A 20,132-nucleotide genomic window follows, 5' to 3' on the forward strand; every position below is an offset into this window, starting at 1 on the left:
ATACATGGGATTTGAAAATAAATTATTTTTATAAATACCGAAATTTTTGGACTAAAATCTATTAAAGTTGGAAACCCTATGGACTAAATCATAATTTAACATAAATTGTTTCGATTTTTCAATACATAAAAACCTAAAATTTCCAAAACTTAACCGAAAAATCGAAAAGCCGAAAAAAAACCAAAATTTCAAAATCCGGTCGATCTTTTGGGTTATATCCAAACAATTAACACCCCCGTTTACAATGTAGAAATTGGAAACTAGCCTTTTCCGGCTTCCCATGCCTTTGCGAGTTGCAAAACGGAACTTACACTACGCGTTGAAAATTTCGTCCAAAACCTGAAATGTGACAGCCCTAAAACCCCTAATTATTCCAATTTCAACTAGATCTGGCGCGTTTTTCGAATTGTTTTCTTCGCATATCTTAGATTATGGCTAGGGTTTTTGATAACTGGAATAGATTGGTGAGTGCTGCGCTGCGGAGGGACCAGTTGCGGGCTACCGGGCATGGTCACGAGCGGACCTCCAGTGGAATTGCAGGCTCCGTTCCCGATTCGCTTCAGCGGACCACCAATGTTGAGGCAATTCTGCAGGCGGCTGATGAGATTCAATCTCAGGATCCCAATGTTGCAAGGATACGTGAGTTACAAATGTTTTTAGGAGCTCTTAACTGCCAGTGGAATTATATACTTAATGTTTCGGTTGGGTGCTATCATATCCTTTGTTGAAGCGTATGTGCGTGATAAATTTGTTGACAAGCTGAAATATTGTTTTCACTTGAATTTAGACCTGGTGTTGCACTGAGTAAGGACACTTGTTTTTGAGGTTAGTGGGGGCTCAAACTGTCTATTCCAACAGCCACTATCTCAATTTTTTTTAGTTGGATTGGACCTGGTGCTTTGCCACGTTCAATTGTCGAGTTAGGTTCCAACATTGTGTACCCCAATTGTACTTTGGTCTCGATCCGTAGCTTGAGCCCGACTCTATCGAAGTCTATCCCAAACAAGCAATGCAAACTCTTGTCAACAATTTCATTTTGTGAAATATCACCCAAGTAAATTATTAATTGAACGTGACATACATAAATGCATTTCAGCGGAAGTACGGGAAAAAACTGAAGAAATTTCAAGGATTGTTGAGTGTTAGGGATGTAGATGGTTTCAAGATTTGTTTCTGTTCTAGAAGAATCATTTTTTTCATGTAGTCCTCAGAGATTTTCATTTCTCAGCAAATAGTTGCTAATTGGAGCATGATGTGGGTTGGCAGCCATGACCAACAATTTTTATGGCAGGTTAATTGGAGTGGTTTCCAAACGACGAGGGAAGATATGAGATGGAAACAGTCAGATGGTGGGAAAAATTGAGAAGATTATGTTTATGTTTGAAAACTGAAATTAAGATTATTCTCTTAATTTGATCTTCTGAGTTTTGTGAAATATTTTCACATAGGTGGAATGATTAAATCCCCAGCCATTACTTCACACAAATCTATTTATTTCATTCCTCTTTTTAACTTGAGTGGGCAGTTAATGTAGACTATACTATTTTTTATGAGTATTGTGATAGAAATAAAACAAAGCCAGCTGAGGCCCAAAGCCATCAATAAATTAGATTTGAATCAACCTCTATTTGAACTTTGAAGCTTACTCATGCATGTGGGAACTTGGATTAAAATCAAGCTGGCTCCAAGCGGTTCTTTAACCATTTTTGTTTGTCCATATGGGTTTAGTGATAAATTATGTCACTTCGTTTAATTTATTATCATTTCAACTAGGGGTGACCTTGCTAAAAGACAGTGGCAGTATGAAATTCTTACCATATTTATTGAAACTACATGTATATGTTCCATATTTATTGTAGGGTATAATTATGTGAATAAATTTGTTCATGATATCCAATATGTCTGCTACAAACTGTTGATCAACAATAAAATAGAGATTCATTACCATACAAGCAAATGTGAAGGAATGTGATGTTGTAATTCGTGTTGGATTCTCAATTCTTGCATTGAGGACTTGGTTTATTGGCTTTGAGCCTTTAAGGTATACCAAGGTGCAGGCTTTGGTATCAAGACCTTGATGGTTGTGCGTTGATTTTATATGTGCAGCAGAGTTTACAGGATGCTTGTGATAAATCTATGGATGTATAGTACCTTATTGATTTGTGTTTAAATTCTTGGAGAACTATATTCGAAGTGCTTTTGTTTTTCACACAAATGCCGCTTATGGAGGTTTCTTATTTGTGTATGCTTGATAAGAAAGTGGGGATTATATTGATCATGTTACCAGTGACAATGACAGTGGTGGGCTGGTGTCAGTTTCTATTGAAAAAGTTGAGCCCTGGTATTTTTGAAATATCTCGAGAACTTTGAGTGGGATTATATTCTGTGTATCCTTGCTGGCATTTGTAGTAGGATGGATTATTGAGCATATATTCCCACAATTTGTTGTAAATTCTTTTCCCCCCTTGCTCGCTTCATGTTATATTATTTCTTTGGATAAAGGTCTGATTGTCCATGTTTCGTCACCCCATACTGATATGTAAGAACTGGGAGTAGTTTCATCAATTTGATTTCCATTGTATTCATAACTGTCATGCTCTGAGCCCACAGGGTAAGGTCCAAAGCAAGACCTAATATAACGGGTTCCACCTGGAATTTCTTCGCACATTTGGTCACTTTGCAAAGATAAAGTTCTCCAACAAATCGTTGTGGGAACTTCAATAATTAGTTTAAAGCTTGTATGCATCCTTGCTTGCAGTGTGATGAGTCATAATTGCTTCGCTTTCCCGAATTAGTTAATTGCTCTCATTTGTTTTTATTTTCTAAAAAATTTAGCCAAAGGACACTTTCAAATTTTAGACTCAACAAAATTTTTTTTGATAGGAAACTATATTATTTTAATTAATTAGAAGTAATAATAACAGAAAGCGGACTAGTGATCCGCACAGAAAGAGAGAAAAGGAAAAAGTCATGGTCAAATCAACATGTATAACTCCAACTCCAATTTCTCACTAGGTTCGAGTGATCCTCTTCTACACCTACCTGTTTTGTAGTCAAATTTGAAGTTTTGGTCCGATGTTGATCCTATATTGATATCGGTGATTTTCTTAGAGATATATATCCGATGTATTTTGATGTCCTTATTCCAAACATCAAAGACTGCCTTCTTTGTTAATTACAAAATGCAGATTTGTCCCAAATGATACTCTTCTACTCATACCGTCAATTTTGATGTCTTGGTCTGATGGCGATCCTATTGTTTTCGTGATTTTCTTTGGAGATATCTTTCCAGTGTTTTTTACTGTCCTACTTCCAAGCATAAATCATGGAAAAAATCACCTTTTTGTTTGATTGTTTCTAGGTAGTCCTGCGAAATTTCTACTCAAAAAAATATTATTGATTCAATTATAAAAACGTGAAATGTTTTTTACCGTCGAGTTCTCCATTTGCTGTCAATCTCTCATGCTTGATTTCCTTGCTGACTTTGCTTGATTAACTGTCTTAAAGTGGTTTCAGATATTCTTTCATGAATGCAATTTTTTTGTGTAAATGATTTCTTTGTTGTTATAGCTATTCTTTTCATTCTTTTCATGTTAATAAGTTCAGGTATCTGCTTCGACAATCTAAAGTTTATTTAATCATGCCTTGACTTTTGTTCTGAAGTATGTGAGCAGGCATACAGTATGGCTCAGAATTTGGACCCTAACAGTGAAGGTAGGGGTGTTCTTCAGTTCAAGACCGGTTTAATGTCTGTTATTAAGGTACAATAGCATATTCATCTATGCTCGTGTCTTTGATAGCCTTGGATGCAATTTTTGAATATAGGAAATCATGTCATAGGAGTATATTGTATTTATTTATTGCTATACGCATCGTATTTGATCTGAAAAACTTCTGTAATTGATTTTGATAGTCGCATGTGATCATCAGGACTTTAGTTTCATGTTGTGCTTGGCACTCTTCTTTGAGAAGTACAGTTTTAACTAGGCTCTTCACCATTGGCTGCAGCAAAAGCTTGCCAAAAAGGATGGTGCTCGAATAGATCGTAATCATGATGTTGAACGGTTGTGGGACTTTTATCAGCAGTATAAGAGACGTCACAAAGTTGATGACATCCAGAATGAGGAAAAGAGATGGCGCGAATCTGGAAATTTTAGTGCTAACATTGGAGAGTGCGTTATTTACTAATTTGTTTATTTCATTATTGTTTGTTTACCCTTGGCCACCCCTTTGCCGTTCTCATGTGATCAATAACATTCCAAAAGCTACCTTGGACGAATGTGGATTCTATTTCCAATTGCTCTTTTCCGTTCCTAAAAATGAAGTCAAATATTATAGTCTCCTTGCATTTTACCAGGAACTCGTTCTCACCAATTCTCATATCTCCCATGTATCTATTATTTTTCCTTTTAACTATCACTACTTCCCAAATATTTTCAAACTTTAGATGCCCTCCATATTATTGAAAAATATTTATCTATGACATGATATCATTAATTTAAAATATTTCTGCATGAGATGGTATTGTACAATAAAAGATGTCTTCTTTAGAAGCAAAACCAAACATATATTATATTATCCATTTTTTTTGAAAATATTTAAAAAAGTATTTTCCAGAAAAATAATAAACAGAACTAGATATGGCTGTTGTGTTTGTGGGTTGTTCATGACTAGTAGTGCATTCATATAGTCCAACGAAATTACCTGGCTTGTGCATGTAGCATTTCTGCCCATTCAAAAAGTGAAATTTTCTAAATACCACCGTTTTACATCTATGCACGTGCACTCTCTGAATTCTTTGTATTTCTTTATTTTTCTTCTCTTGAAATTCCCTTGCAATGTCAATATGCTGGCCTTTTGATTTAGTGAAACTTTAGACACAACTTATTGGAATATTAATATTTATAAATATTCTTGCATGCTTTATGAAAGATGAAATTTGGTTTCTTTCGCCTTTGTCTCATCTTGATTTTTGCTCAGTTACTTTACCTGACATCTGCAACGCAGCCACCAAAATTTTTATTCACTCCTGGCACTGATTAAAATTTTCTGTATCTTTTCTGTGTGTAGCCTTTTCGATTAAAACAGTTCAATTTCAACATATGTTTTTTAAATAATAGTTTTTCAAAGGGCAGACACCATCCATTTTACCTCGATTCTGCTACTTGATACTTATCAGAATATGGTACCTTTGCAAAGTATCCTTACAGCTTCTCTGTTTTCTCCACCTGTTGTAGCTTGGAACTTAGATTCTCGGAAATGAAAAGAGTATTTGCTACTCTGAGGGCTTTGGTTGAGGTGATGGAGTCACTTAGCAAAGATGTGCCTTCAGATGGAGTGGGAAGGCTAATCACGGATGAGGTATTACCTTGCCTTCTTCCCCAGTTTCTTAAACTCTTGATATGTATATATTTCCGACTGCTTTGCTTCTTTTATTATTTTGCGCCATTGATTGATTTATTTTTGGGTTAAAGCACTCATTCCTAGACAATTTGTTTTCTCCAAACTTGCTTTCTTGTGGTTATTGTTACAGTTGAGAAGGATAAAAAAGTCAGATGCAACTATGTCAGCAGAACTGATCCCGTACAATATTGTCCCTCTGGAAGCACAGTCTCTAACCAATGCTATTGGGTACTTTCCAGAAGTAAGTTCATACTCGATTATATAATCGATACATCTGCCACTTACCTGATTTTATCAGCATTTCTAGGCATGAAGTCAAAAGTGCTTTTTGAAATTTGTAGAATGATTTTGTGATCTTTGGGTTTTATAACCAATATCGGATGTTAAGATCTCGTGTTTCTGTGGAATGAATATTTCTTGATATTGACAATCTTTCTTTCTCGTGTTTCGAATTTTGCTGTCATGGAATTCTCTTGAGACTTTTAAGAAGTATTTTCGATTTGTTCAGATTTGGTTTTGCTGATGATCTATGCAGGTCAGGGCTGCCATGTCAGCAATCCGATATTCTGACCAGTTTCCTCGACTTCCAGCTGGTTTTGAAATTTCTGGACAGCGAGATTTGGACATGTTTGACCTGTTGGAATATGTGTTTGGTTTTCAGGTTTTATCTCTTTTCAGTCCCTTTGTCTGTTGGGGGAATTTAGCGTATATGATATTGAAACTTTGAATTTTGAATGATTTACGTTAAAGTTTGGCAATCCAATCAATTTTGGGAAAACAACTAACAAATTCACTCTACAGAATTTCATGTTAAAAAAAGTCATGAAATAAAAGTTTTATTTTAAGTTATCTATTTTACTTAATTTTTATGCCAAGAAGCCCATTTATTAATCTAATATTATCTCTTCCTAAATTTCCATACTTAAAAGGTGAGTATTGTTTAAAATATAAAACAATTTTTAAATTTTTTTTACAAGATAAAGTGTATGTCCACGGCTATATTCAAACATATATTCGTAAAAAAAAATTTGTTTCCAATTTAAAAATGTCTATTTGGATAAACTTTTATTAAAAAACTTTCAAATGAACTTTTTATATGTTTTTAGTAAAAATATTATGTTAATTAATTAATTTGATATAACTTTGATTTAATTAAGTTGAACTTTAATGTTATTATTAAATTTTATATAAGAATTTTTATGTGGTAATTAAATTTGATAATTTGTAGATAATTAAATATATTCATAAAATATTTTTACTTGACGATAATTAAAATATTTTTCATAAAGTTAAGGTGTTTTGGATAAAATTTAACTTTCAAGTATATCGATCAACTATCAAGGGTAATTGAGGACAAGATAATCTTGAGTTTGATCAAATGTGTTTTTTGGTAAGAAAATGTACAGGAGTGTGTTTTTAAGTCGTAACTTTTTCTGGATAAGAAAGTTGGTGAAATGGGGTTTTTAGTAATTTTCCCATTGTTTTTATTCGAGTTACTTTTTTAACCCTTTATTGACTAAATCAAAATGTAAAATTTATGTGGTCTCAGTTATTTAGAATGTTTTCCTGTAAATGCACTCCACGTAGGCAGCTATGCTGATACGTGAATGATTGACTGATATGATTGCCTATGGCTTCTTGTTTCATGGTGATATTCGTTCTCTATTCTCCCTTTGACTAATTTAAGTTCTAGATTTTGCTTATTCCAGAAAGACAACGTGAGGAACCAACGTGAGCATGTTGTTCTTGCTTTAGCAAATGCACAGTCACGACTAGACATCCCGGTTGAGACTGATCCAGTGAGTGGTACTATTAGTTATTACTTCTTATTGTACTGTTCCAGTGTTCTGTGCTAACTCATTCATAAAATATATCATGTCGTAGATGACAAATATTAATATCTCTCTGTGTGTGTGACTTTCCTTCAGAAACTAGATGAGAGAGCTATAAGAGAGGTTTTCCTTAAAGTTCTGGATAATTATATCAAATGGTGTAGATACCTGCGGATTCGACTCGTATGGAATAGGTTGTTACTACATCCTCTTATATCTTATTATCTACAAATATTTGATACAATCTAATTTCTGCTCAGTTACTTGCTACAGTTTGGAAGCTATTAATAAGGACAGAAAGCTTTTCCTAATTTCACTCTACTTCTGCATATGGGGTGAAGCTGCAAACGTCCGCTTTCTTCCCGAATGCATCTGCTATATATTCCACCATGTATGTTGTTGATGTCCATGTGTAGAAAATTTTATGTGGAGAAGTTATCTTGTATTCTTATGTACTGTCTCGTAAAGTATCTCTTCCTTTGTTGCTTATGTTTGTCAAATTTGATTATTTTTCCATAAACCTTTTTTGTAATTTAAATTAGCATGGAGTCCACCTTTTGTTTTCTGTTGTTATGTATAGGAAATGAAATAGTTATTATTGTAGTTTACGAGTGCAAATTTTGTTTCATTACATTATCTTAAAAACATCTGACTATAAATTTTTTAAATGTTAGTTCAATCTTGATATTTGTTACTTGGTTTATTTAGATGGCACGGGAATTGGATACAATCTTGGATCACGGCGATGCGATTAAAGCTGCATATTGTACAAGTGAAAGTGGCTCTAGTACCTTTCTAGAACGATGTATCCTTCCCATATATACGACAATGTCTAAAGTGAGTATATTTGGTATATGCTTTAATTATTTTTTCCCACGTGTTTTGCATAACATGTAGCTATTGCACCCGAACATAAAAGCTGATGCCCCTGTTTTTTGAAATCATAATATTAATTTATGTCTCTGTTCTTGAATGATGCCGATTTCTCAAACCTTCAGTAAAAGTTTGGTGGTTAGTTATTATTGAACAATATGGACTTGGTTGGCTAAGTACTCACAGATGTTTCCTGATTATTTTAAAGAAAATTTTATCCTTAAAAATCCTTTCTATAAATTTTTTGTTTTTTTCTTCGGGTGCGTTTCAAAATTACGTTTTCATTTACAGGAAACTGAAAATAACAATAATGGGAAAGCTGCGCATTCAGAATGGCGGAATTATGATGACTTCAATGAATACTTTTGGTATGTGCATGTGTGTGTATGTATGTATGTTTGTATCTGTCTATCTCTCTCTCTCTCTCTATATATATATGGATGCTTCTTGGATTTTTTTTAGTCCTGTTTATTTCATTCATATTGCTTGTGTAGGTCTCCTGCATGCTTTGAGTTGGGTTGGCCTATGAAAGAGGATTCACCATTTCTTTTGAAGCCTGGAAAAGGAAAAAGGGTCGGTTTTGATTATTATTTATTTTATTCTCTCTTTACTTGCATCATATGTTAATGTGCGAAATGTAAATCGAACTTTTGTTTCTGCTTTTCCTGAAGGCCTTTCCTATTATCTGCTATTATTATGTTTCATTAACTGTGAGCTTGAATGATTACTTAACAGTAATCTGTTTTTAATTTACATATACTTTTTAAAATCACAGACGGGTAAAAGTTCATTTGTTGAGCATCGGACTTTTTTTCACCTTTATCGGAGTTTTCATCGTTTGTGGATCTTTTTGATCATAATGTTTCAGGTAATTCTCTATGTTTTTCAGCACTCTACATCATATGCCATGCTGTTGCTTGATATACGCCCCACCTCTTGGGTTTTTCGCCCTATTTTTTTTCAGGCCCTTGCTATTATAGGTTTCAACAAGGGGAAGATTAATCTCAATACCTTTAAAACTTTGCTTAGCATTGGACCGACATTTGCTATCATGAATTTTTTTGAGAGTAAGCAATTATATTTTTAAATTTTGTCGTCTTTGATATCCCGAACTTACTTTTCTTTTTCCCAGCTTCCATATTCTCTGATTTCTTAACAGCCTTTATTTTTTGACCTTTAGGTTGTTTGGATGTTGTCTTGATGTTTGGGGCTTATACTTCTGCCAGAGGCATGGCTATATCAAGACTTGTTATCAGATTCTTTTGGTGTGGCTTCAGCTCTGTGTTTGTGCTATATATGTACCTGTGAGTGCATACTCTTGGTTTTTTCGTCATGTTTTTTTTTTTTTGATAAGAAACATAATAATATTATTAATATATGATTGTTTACATTACAAGAAGTGGACTAGTGGTCCACTGCCACGAAATAGAAAATCATTCATTTAACAATACACATAAGACCAATCTCGTAGAAGATCAAATATAGATAAGCCCTGAAACTCTTTATCCGCTCCAATCCAGTTTGCTATTATGAACTTGATTTTTTCCCAACATTCTTCCGTGCTGTCTTCCAGTTCTTCAAAAATTCTACTATTTCTCTCTAACCAAATTGCCCAACAAATTCCATGGATCACCACTCTCTAAAATATTTTACCTCTGTTGCCGAGCATATGTCCAAGATCCGTAGTAAACAAATCTTGAGTTGTTTTCGGCACGACCCAAACCAATCTCATTTCTTCCAAAGCCTTAGCCCACAATGCATGAGTGAACTTACAATGAATTAGCATATGATCTTGTGTTTCCACATCCTTACGACACAACACGCACTAGTTGGGACAAAGAGCACATTTAGGACATCTCTTTTGCATCATCTCGGATGTCGGTAATTTTCCTAGGATTGCCGTCTAGGAGAATATTTGAATCTTTGTTGGAATATGTGTTTTCCAAATCATATGGAAAAATTTGAAATCTTGGGCACAATTATTATTCGAAAAGAATTATTATCCTATACTAGCAACTCATATAACAATGTTAATTTTCAGGAAACTTTGGGAGGAAAGAAACAGAAACACCTCAGATTCACTGTATTTTCGGATTTATGTACTTGTATTGGGCGTATATGCTGGTCTTCGCATCCTTTTTGCACTGCTTCTCAAACTGCCTTCATGTCACAGGCTCTCTGAAATGTCTGATCAGTCTTTTTTCCAATTTTTCAAGTGGATTTATCAGGTATTTACTGTTTTCTGTAGTATGAGTTCATAATGATCATCAGTGTTCTGCTCTATGACTCCTATGGTAACCTTCAGGAGCGCTATTTTGTTGGTCGAGGACTTGTAGAAAAGACAACCGATTACCTAAGGTCTGCTTTGTTTATTTATTTATAATTATAATTAATGAAATTGGTGTGTTAATTCCCTCAGATTGCATTTGAATGAAGGGGTCGGATGGGGAGGGATTTTAACCATGGATTCAAATTTCACTAATACTTGGTGCACATTGATATCCATGATGATTATTACTATAATTTGATGAGGCCGGACTAGCTGCTTTCCAAGTCAAATAGCAACCAAATTTGGTGTTTACTTGGAACCATTTTTGATGGAAAAACAAACCATATGCTCCTCGTGATGGGATTCAAAAAGTCTTTACAAACGCCTAACAATTTTTGACAAGCAATTGCTTTTATTGTTTCCCTTCTATTTCTCTGACCATCCCCAGAAAGAGATCATCCAAGGAGTCATATATTATTCCTCTCCATATTCCACCATCCTTCAACCATATCCAGTCTTTGGTACTTCATTTTTGCGCATAGATTCGATCAGCAACTGGGTCTCGAACTTTTGAATCCCCAACTAAATGATATTTCACCACCGCTTTCAAGATAAATAAATGAAGTTAATTTGTTCTCTGAATCCCTTTTATGTAACTTTTCAGTTGTCCTGTGTACTGGGGTAGTTAAAGTGGAGGGACATAAAGTTTGTAGGAACTCATGACTTTTGCTATTATGAAAAGTCATTTTGCATCTACAATTGACAAATATGTAGGAAAATCATTTTGCATCTACAATTGATAACATGCAAAGATAAGCAGCTAATTTATAGAATAACTATTGATTGGTAGTTGGGTATTGATAAATTATCAAATTGATACATAGGCTATTTGTAGTTACCTAACTATTGCATCATGGCTAACTAAAGGAAAAAGTCAATTTTGCCGCTGGTCTAAATGTTTTCTGCACTGGAGAGAGGGACTGATGTGCTGTGTAATTAAATATTCCTGTATACTCCATAGGACATGGGATGAACCAAAGCCCGAGTAGGTGTTACCCCGTGCTGTTACTTTTTCAGAATATTGTTTGTGGCTGATGCCGCATGTTTCTTGTCTTTAGAGGAATGGATGTTCATGGAGATTTAGGTCACTAGTCAGTTTACCAGCAAGGCATCTTAATTTGATTGGTTATTGGTTCCATGAAGAGATGGAGCATTGCTTAGCCCTGTTACCGGGGTTGATTACTTAAGTGATGAATTCTCTGAAATTTGTGGCGCATTAAGTTTTACGTTTTTGTATTATTGTTCTGCATAACCTTTTGTAACATTTTATTGTTGATTCAGGAGAGGGTTGAATAATATGTTCATTATTTTGTTAAATTTTTGCTACTTGTACACTATATATATATATATATATATGTATATGTATATGTATGTATATGTATGTATGTATGTATATGTATGTATGTATGTATCTGAATATTTATTTACTTGACCAGAAGAATTCTTGTTTTGTCGATAAACTTCAGCTCCGTTATTTGTCAGATCATAAATCTTATCTTCAGACCATTGCTGACATGCGTCCACACACTTGTGTGTTTGTTGCCTTATCACCACAAATGTTATTAACGGATCTTAATTGTGCGCTTTTGTTTTTCGACTGCACAGCTATGTGTTATTCTGGTTGGTGATCTTCTTGTGCAAATTTACTTTTACTTACTTTCTTCAGGCAAGTCATCAAATTCTCTCCTTTGTATTTATGACTAATGAAATTAGCTGGATTTTGTTCACTGAGAATCAGTTCAAAAATTTCTCATGGCAGATTAAACCTCTAGTCGAACCAACCAACATAATTGTAGATCTACCACCAGTGCAGTATTCATGGAATGATCTTGTATCAAAGAGTAAGTTTGTTTTTATTAAATTTTCTCTGCTAGCATACTTGCTTTTAATCATATGTTGATGACTGCTTAAACAGAGAATTTCAATGCCTTCTTTTAAAAGTCACCTGTTTATGCCTTCCGAGAAATGAAATAAGTTACCAGACCTCATTAGAGTTGCAAATTAGTTAAAACATGTTTCCTTACTTTCTACTTTTTTTTTTTCCATTTTCTGGCAGAGTGGGTGATTTACCTTCGAGGAAAATAAAATTTCTTTGCTTGTCATTGTAGTTGAGTAGGCAATGTTTTTGTTTCACGTCTCCCTGTTAAACTTCTTTCATACTATATCACAAGCGTATTGCCAACGGCCAACCCCACAAACCCCTCTGGTCAGCACTTGGCCTCAATTGGTCGTGTTTGTACATTATTGGCATGGGACTTGGCCAACTAATGATTTGTTAGGTTTTGGACTTTGATTAAGTTAATCCACCTCAATCCTTTTTTTTTCTGAACTATCTTTCCCTGCAAGACTCGACCCATTCGTCTTCAAATAACTCAATTAAGGCATCTATATGTCTCTCAACCCGTGGACTTGAGATTGGACCCCCATATATGCATATCAGAGCCCTTTTGAACTTTCAAGCGTAGTATTTCCAGTTCTGACCTTCATTGATTTGTCCATGGATTATGGTGTTGATAACATCATTTGGTCTCTCTTTGGTCAACAAATCCACTCTATCCTATCCTGCCATCCTGGCTTGGCAACATTGATCCCAGCCCATTCCCAGGGTCTATAATTTTTGTGATGTCAGTGATTGCATTTGCCCAAAGCTCTACACAATTGAGATAATATTTTTACTACCTTCACACCCTAGAAAATTGGCAATGCAAAGCAGTGAGCTTAGGCGAAAGTCTTGATGGCATCAATTTCATGTTTTTGCCTTTGCAGGCCATTCCAAGACCTATTATTCTTTAAACAACCTTCCAAAACCTAATCCTCATCAATCATCTTATGCAATTCTCAGTCGGTGTGGTCTCCTCTATGGATTTTGCATGTTTTTTTTTAATCAAGTACACACAGGTACTTCATTTCCTTCCAGGTAGTTCCACTACCTTTGTGCAGTCCAACTTCAGGTGGCTGTAGTACGTTCCTATGGGTATCCTTGGGCATTCCTCTTTATTCATTTTCCAATAGAATTTCTACCTCATTACCAAGCCATCCTTTTTTTTGCTAATCCACTTCATCAAATATTACTCTCTATCCACCGCAATGCTGCTAATCTCCAGTGATCCTCTGGCAGTCATCCAAACTCCATCCATTCTGCCCCTAGCAATATATCATCTGTCACTTGCTAGCCTCCTCATCGCTATGTTGCCCAATGTGTGTTAGCAGCACCACCCCTGAGGAAGTGGGGCAGTTTGACCTGCTGTTCCACTGGTCTCTTTTGTGGGGTCTCTGATGCCGGCCACTGCATATCACCATTGTGGTACCTCTGGTTTTGTTGCTGACTCAATCCAGTTGTTCATCAAACCTGATAGTTTTGTGGAATAAAATACAGTTTCAGAGGGGCATTGTATATTTACCCCGATTGTTTCACATATCAGGTTTCCAGCAACCCCAATCTCAATGTATGAGATGAAGCATGTAACCATTCCTTTTTTAAATATTTCAGCTGTGCTTTATGCACACTTGCAGTGCTTGTGCTTGGCATGAAAAAGATTTGTCTCTATGTTTGTGATTTCTGGAATGGCTGTTTCACTGACCTCTCAAGTTTCTTGTAAATTCATTGTATTCCTCATAGGCACTTTTTCCTTTTATGTTGTTTTCTATGGTTTGATATTCTGTACACTTGTAGGAGCTACCCTTCATTTTTTCTCGTTGATAAAATATTGGTTGGTGTGAGGCTTTTCTTGTTGCGCGACAGTCTAGTTTAGTATTTTTTTTAAATCTGCTTATGTGTAATCAATATTTTCTTAAATTTAGGGCAAGTCCTAAATCTAATTATGTCTTACTAATTTTTTTTAGTTGAAGCTTCTTTTTTGGTCCTGTAGAGATACAGTGAACTTAACAGTCTCTGATACTCTCTTATTTGGTATTTGTTGCAGACAACCATAATGTGTTGACTATCGCTAGTTTGTGGGCACCTGTTGTGGCTGTGAGTATTTCATCCTCTTTCTCACGTGTGCAAATTTTACAGTTAGGTGATTTGATTACTTTGTGAAGGAATTCCTTGCAACATACATGTGACAGCTCAATTAATGAGAAACATATACCTGTCCCACTTATATTGTAAACTTTTATTGCTTGGCATCTAATGTGGAGATTGCAATATGAGTTGAGCATATGTGAATGTTAACTTTATCATTCATTGTTGTATACAGATCTCAGTAAAAAAGACTAGAACTCAAATTGTGTGATAAATAAACCAATATGTAAGACTTATTCTATTCAGTTTTAACCTCGAGATAAAAATTTTCTTTTCAGGGAACATCTTTTGAGAAAATTTGATTGGCATCCCCTTTTTAGAATATTGTTTATTCAATGAAACCGCACTATTTATGCGTGAAAACATTTTCTCACAATGACCATCTATTTTATGATACTTTTTTCAACAAGCATAGCAAAATCACTGCACAATATCATTAATCATCTATAAAATAACTTTTTTTTAAAAAATTTTTGGAACATGGTTGCAAACTGAACAAGTATTTCAAACGAAACAGTTTTGAACCAAAGTTGCGACTTAAATAGTTACAGGATGTATTCATATTATGAATAGTTCTGATGCAATTAGGTAACTGAGAAAATAGTTTTAGAAATAACGAAAAAGGAAACAAATAATAAGAAAGGAAAACTTGTTAAATATGCATCGATTCATCTCGAAGAAGACTTGTCCTCGAGTTTTATTGGTGCAAAGAGAACTCTTGTGGAGAGTACTCAAAGATATCAGAGATGTTGTAAATGTTGGGTTTTCATTCAACTGAACGATCAATTTTGTAATTATTATCACCAATCATTTTGAGAATTCCGGAAGGACTAATTTTCTCGTCCTAGAGCTTTCTTCAAGTGCCATCTGGAAATTTGTTCTTTCGCAAATGTACCGTCACCAAATCTACCATGTTTAAAATCTTCTCACGCCTATGCGCATCTGCTGCTCACTTCTACCAATAATTAGCCTCAAGATTACTCATCACTCTGTTATGAATCCACTGAATCATAAGAGGAAGACAAATCAATGCCGCAGTTCACCTGAGCATCAGTGTAGACACCTTAGAAAGTATCATTTTGGTAGAACTATTTGGCAGACTATTGAACTTGTAGAAAGATTGCATCCCATTACTTCGGTTTGTCATCACAATCAGCCTGAAAACTAGCCACAATCACCATTACATAGTGGGTGGACTGTGGATCGCTCATCCACTGGCTTTGTAAACTCAATTATTACTACTTTAATAAATTTATAGTTTCCGATCAAAAAAACAAAATTATCCCTGACGGAAGCCCCAGCAGTAAAGTGTACTGAAATTTCCCCTTTTGTCAACTCTGGGTAAATACTGTTTAGTCTGAAAATGAATTCTTAGTTTTCTGTTACTTTGGTTGAACAGTGCTGCAAATATTTCCTTGTGTTCTTACTTCCTAAGCCTTTGATCTTTATTTTTTCCACTCAACATAAATCTTTCACCATCAGTTGCAAATCAAATTCCTGTGATTTGCACGTGCATGGTCCCAAGCCTTTTTCATAAATTTTATGACCTTTTGGGTTTTTTTATGATAGTGATGATCACTTGTTGTATTTCTTGTTTTGGTGATCAGTCTCTCTTCCATGACCATTGAATATGCAGATTTATCTCATGGATATTCATATCTGGTATACTCTACTGTCTGCAATTTATGGGGCTGTGATGGGTGCAAGGGCTCGGTTAGGGGAGGTACAATTTTGATTATGTGCCAGCTCTGGCGGATTCATAGTTGTTTACTGAGAGTTCCATATGCAGATTCGTTCAGTTGAAATGGTGCACAAGCGATTTGAAAGTTTTCCAGAAGCATTTGTGAGGAATATGGTATCTCCAAAAATCAAAAGGTGAAATTTAAAATCACATCTGTAATTGAAAATGCTAAACTGGGTAATACTTTGTTTATAACTTTTTGATGCTGAAAAACATGTTTTCCAGGATTCCTTTCGAGGGACAAGCATCACAGGTCAGATTCTCTTCTTGGTCTTTTTTCCCAAACTTTAATGCGTTATTTGTTTGCATCGGATCCAGTTTCAACGTCGATGGATGATTTTGTTTTTTCTTGTCTGGCTTTAAGCATTTCCTCTGTCTAGAATTCAATCCAGAAGATGTGAAGTACCAAATTTGGCCATTTACAATTGTTGACTTGATAGTGTCTTCTTTCTCCACATATTTCTGCATTTATGGTAGCTCTATAACAATACATTTTTTTGTTTCATTGCTCTATTGGTTGAGAGTAATATTTGTTCCTTCGTCGCGTTAGTTTTCCTATTATTGGAATTTGAGTAACTGATATAGTTGTATAGTAAACTTGAACTAAAAGCATCTTTAATAAAGTGAAGTGTGTTTCATTTGTGAGAACACTCCAATGTATTCATTCATTCTATTTTGACTAGTTTGCTATAATTTGTGAGTATTCACATATAGTTGGATTTTATTTTCTATAAGAAAGAGGTACTTCCAGTTATGTGGTTTTCTAAATATATCCACGTTTTTCTTTCGTCTCCCAAGATTCTTTTACTAATCCTACTTTCTGGGGAAAGTTTCCTACTTCAGTACCTTGACTTGGGACAAAATATTCAGCTCATTCCTTCATAATTTTGTTGTCACATTACAGTATTTATTCCATATGAATTTGAGACTGTTAAGACCACAATAGGAAATGCACAAAGATATCGAAATAGAATATGAACTTAATGTATTCTGATGAAATAGAAGGAACTCCGAGAGAATTGTCGCTGTAAAACCCTAGCTTACGCTATTATTGGCTCTTGAGAATAGAAAATAACTTCCCCCTCAACTCTAACCAACTCGTATCTGTTATACTTCCTTTTCCCCTTCCCCAAGTCTTTACTTCCAGAAATCTCTTAATGACTAACGAGTGACTGAAGCCCAATTCATTGAGGCCCTTAACGATATCATTCCCTTGAGTAATCAAGCCCCATAACCTTAAGACCCTAACGGAGACTCTCTGCTGTACATTGTAATACTTGGGAATGTGGATAGAAGTTTTGAAATCCGGGTTTAATTTCAGTCTTCCTTCTGGAAGGGCGCTAAAGTTCTGTTTTACAATAATACTTGGTATCACAAGCTTCACATGGTTTTCGATGACTGCTAAGTTTACTGTAGTACTTAATTTCGTATATTTTTTTACCGCTTTCGTATTTATCGAATATTACCTTATGTATTTGTTTTCATGTAAAATGTATGGTTTGGTATTTTTTAGGGTTATCTCAAATACCTACTTTCGCATAAATCGAATTAATTGATCCAGTGTGGAAGCACTCTGTATTATGCTTTTTATATATATACTGTTAGCAGAAGTATGTAGTATTACTAATTTATGCATGTGAGTTTATTGCATCGGTGTTACTACTGCATGAATGGTGACATGCTCATAACGTTTTTAGGTATTTACATTACATTTCCTTTTCTCGTATAATATTATTCCTTTGTTGTTCTGTACGAGTCAAATTTTATGCTATTTATTTTTTACCGTTGATAACCAGGTTTCTCATGATAATAACAAGACCTATGCAGCTATATTTTCCCCATTCTGGAATGAAATTATTAAGAGCTTGCGTGAAGAAGATTACTTGAGTAACAGGTAAATGGTTACATGCACATTGTTATTATATTATTTGCTTCCTGTTATATCTTGCCGAACTTCTTTGCTGCTAAACCTTTGCTACTTTGGTTCACTGTCGCATTATTTCAGGGAGATGGATTTACTTTCTATGCCGAGCAACACCGGAAGTCTGAAATTAGTTCAATGGCCACTTTTTCTCCTTAGTAGTAAGGTGATGCCTTTTTCACATGGATTCTATCTCTTAATTGGCATCATTATGATAAGATTTTGGTTTTGTGTCAATATATCAAAGTCACACTGGAACAATAAATCTTTCAGATATTATTGGCAATTGATTTAGCTCTGGATTGCAAAGACACACAAGCGGATCTTTGGAACAGAGTATGCAAGGATGAATACCTGGCTTATGCTGTCCAAGAGTGTTATTTCAGTATTGAAAAAATTTTGCACTCCTTGGTTGATGGAGAGGGACGACTTTGGTAGGACATTTTTTCCTTGGTAAAATTTATTGTTCTCTTCTTTTTAACTATTCCCTGAAAGTATCGCTCCTTGCCAGGGTTGAAAGGATATTTCGTGAGATTAACAGCAGTATATCAGAAGGTTCTCTTGTCATAACTTTGTTTCTTCAAAAGCTTCCAGTGGTGCTTTCAAGGTTTACCGCGTTGACTGGGCTACTGGTAATTTTTTTCTCCTATTGTAAAAAATGTTAATTATTTACTAAAGGAATTGAGATTCCGTGCTTTCAAGGTTTACCGCGTTGACTGGGCTACTGGTAATTTTTTCCCCTATTGTAAAAAATGTTAATTATTTACTAAAGGAACTGAGATTCCGATTCCAAGGAATTGACGAGATTGCTTCGTCTCTCAGATGCGAACTGTTTTGGCTTAAGACTTAGGTGGTGTATTATATATGAACAGAGACTAACAATTATTGTAGAAAGCATCAAATTAAATGAAGATTGGGAAGAAAAAGAGAGGAATATCAGAACTGTCTTACAATATATTTCATCTACAAATGTTTTATTTCTTACCGTGGAAAAAATATTCTCCATGAATTCTTGTTCGGTTTGTTCCAAGAATTTCTATCATTACTTCATGTTTTGATCAACGACCTTAATCCACACAATGTGGCGTATTGGAACATCCCTTTCTGATAATTTTCTGCTACAGTAAGTAAACTCCTTGAAAAGCTCAAGATCTGTCTTGTAATATTTCAGAACTTTTTTGACATACCTGCTGCTTAGGTTCATTATTTCATTTTTTTCCCTCTTTCTAGTTCTTTTGGCTCACCGAGTTCATTTTTATGTGACTTTGTCTCACATGTTCATTTCCAGTCATCGGGTGCATGTCTCCCTAACTTTGATCTATTGTTCAAGAACATTACCATGTTCTTAGATTCTCGTTCATTGCAACTTGGTGATTTGAAAGACAATGATATTTGTTATTAAGTTGATTATTATGTTATTTTCCTCCATTTCATTTCTATTTTACTAATTTGTTTTTTCAGACGCGCAACGAAACTCCTGAACTTGCAAAAGGTGCTGCCAAGGCAATGTATGATTTATATGACATTGTTACCCATGAGCTGCTGTCCCGTGATTTGAGGTGATTCCTTTTTTTGTCAATAAGGTTTTATGTAAAATTTTTAATTCCCTTCATTTTCCCCAGGGAGCAGCTCGATACGTGGAATATATTATTGAGGGCTAGAAATGAGGGCCGTCTATTTTCTAGGATAGAATGGCCGAAGGATCCTGACATTGTGAGTTTTCAAAGTTCTTGTTGTACTTAGTGTTGACTTTAATAAAGATAGGTTGCCTTTAATGGTCTTTCTCGGGAACAGAAGGAGCAGGTGAAAAGGTTGCACCTACTTCTGACCGTGAAGGATTCTGCAGCTAATATACCCAAGAACCTTGAAGCACAAAGAAGGTTGGAGTTCTTTACAAATTCGTTATTTATGGACATGCCACCAGCTAAGCCTGTTTCTGAAATGATGCCATTCTGGTAATTTACTATATTGTCCTGGAAGATTTTAATGTTTGACCAGTGATTCGTTCT

At 35.0% G+C, this 20,132-nt stretch overlaps 1 protein-coding gene across 2 annotated transcripts in view; it reads left to right on the forward strand.

Moving 5' to 3' along the window:
- Positions 1-236: 236 nt before the first annotated feature.
- LOC142549400 (callose synthase 10-like) overlaps positions 237-20,132 on the forward strand; it is a 41,327-nt gene continuing 21,431 nt past the window's right edge. Inside the window, exons 1-30 of one of the 2 annotated variants that reach the window (XM_075658329.1) lie at positions 237-639; positions 3,664-3,761; positions 4,009-4,172; positions 5,238-5,361; positions 5,534-5,644; positions 5,939-6,064; positions 7,113-7,202; positions 7,332-7,429; positions 7,509-7,626; positions 7,944-8,072; positions 8,400-8,476; positions 8,603-8,681; positions 8,884-8,976; positions 9,073-9,175; positions 9,289-9,412; positions 10,150-10,336; positions 10,414-10,466; positions 12,043-12,103; positions 12,197-12,278; positions 14,361-14,410; positions 16,098-16,184; positions 16,251-16,336; positions 16,428-16,455; positions 17,999-18,096; positions 18,208-18,289; positions 18,397-18,557; positions 18,635-18,755; positions 19,585-19,682; positions 19,746-19,836; positions 19,918-20,078. In XM_075658329.1, the coding sequence (XP_075514444.1) occupies positions 432-639; positions 3,664-3,761; positions 4,009-4,172; positions 5,238-5,361; positions 5,534-5,644; positions 5,939-6,064; positions 7,113-7,202; positions 7,332-7,429; positions 7,509-7,626; positions 7,944-8,072; positions 8,400-8,476; positions 8,603-8,681; positions 8,884-8,976; positions 9,073-9,175; positions 9,289-9,412; positions 10,150-10,336; positions 10,414-10,466; positions 12,043-12,103; positions 12,197-12,278; positions 14,361-14,410; positions 16,098-16,184; positions 16,251-16,336; positions 16,428-16,455; positions 17,999-18,096; positions 18,208-18,289; positions 18,397-18,557; positions 18,635-18,755; positions 19,585-19,682; positions 19,746-19,836; positions 19,918-20,078 (3,188 nt within the window). In that variant the 5' untranslated portion in view covers positions 237-431. Of the gene's footprint in view, positions 640-3,663; positions 3,762-4,008; positions 4,173-5,237; positions 5,362-5,533; positions 5,645-5,938; positions 6,065-7,096; positions 7,203-7,331; positions 7,430-7,508; positions 7,627-7,943; positions 8,073-8,399; positions 8,477-8,602; positions 8,682-8,883; positions 8,977-9,072; positions 9,176-9,288; positions 9,413-10,149; positions 10,337-10,413; positions 10,467-12,042; positions 12,104-12,196; positions 12,279-14,360; positions 14,411-16,097; positions 16,185-16,250; positions 16,337-16,427; positions 16,456-17,998; positions 18,097-18,207; positions 18,290-18,396; positions 18,558-18,634; positions 18,756-19,584; positions 19,683-19,745; positions 19,837-19,917; positions 20,079-20,132 lie in introns of those variants that run through there. The other variant, XM_075658330.1, reaches the window with a different exon arrangement.

This window comes from Primulina tabacum, chromosome 6 (genome assembly GCF_025594145.1).
Source record: "Primulina tabacum isolate GXHZ01 chromosome 6, ASM2559414v2, whole genome shotgun sequence".
NCBI lineage: Eukaryota > Viridiplantae > Streptophyta > Magnoliopsida > Lamiales > Gesneriaceae > Primulina > Primulina tabacum.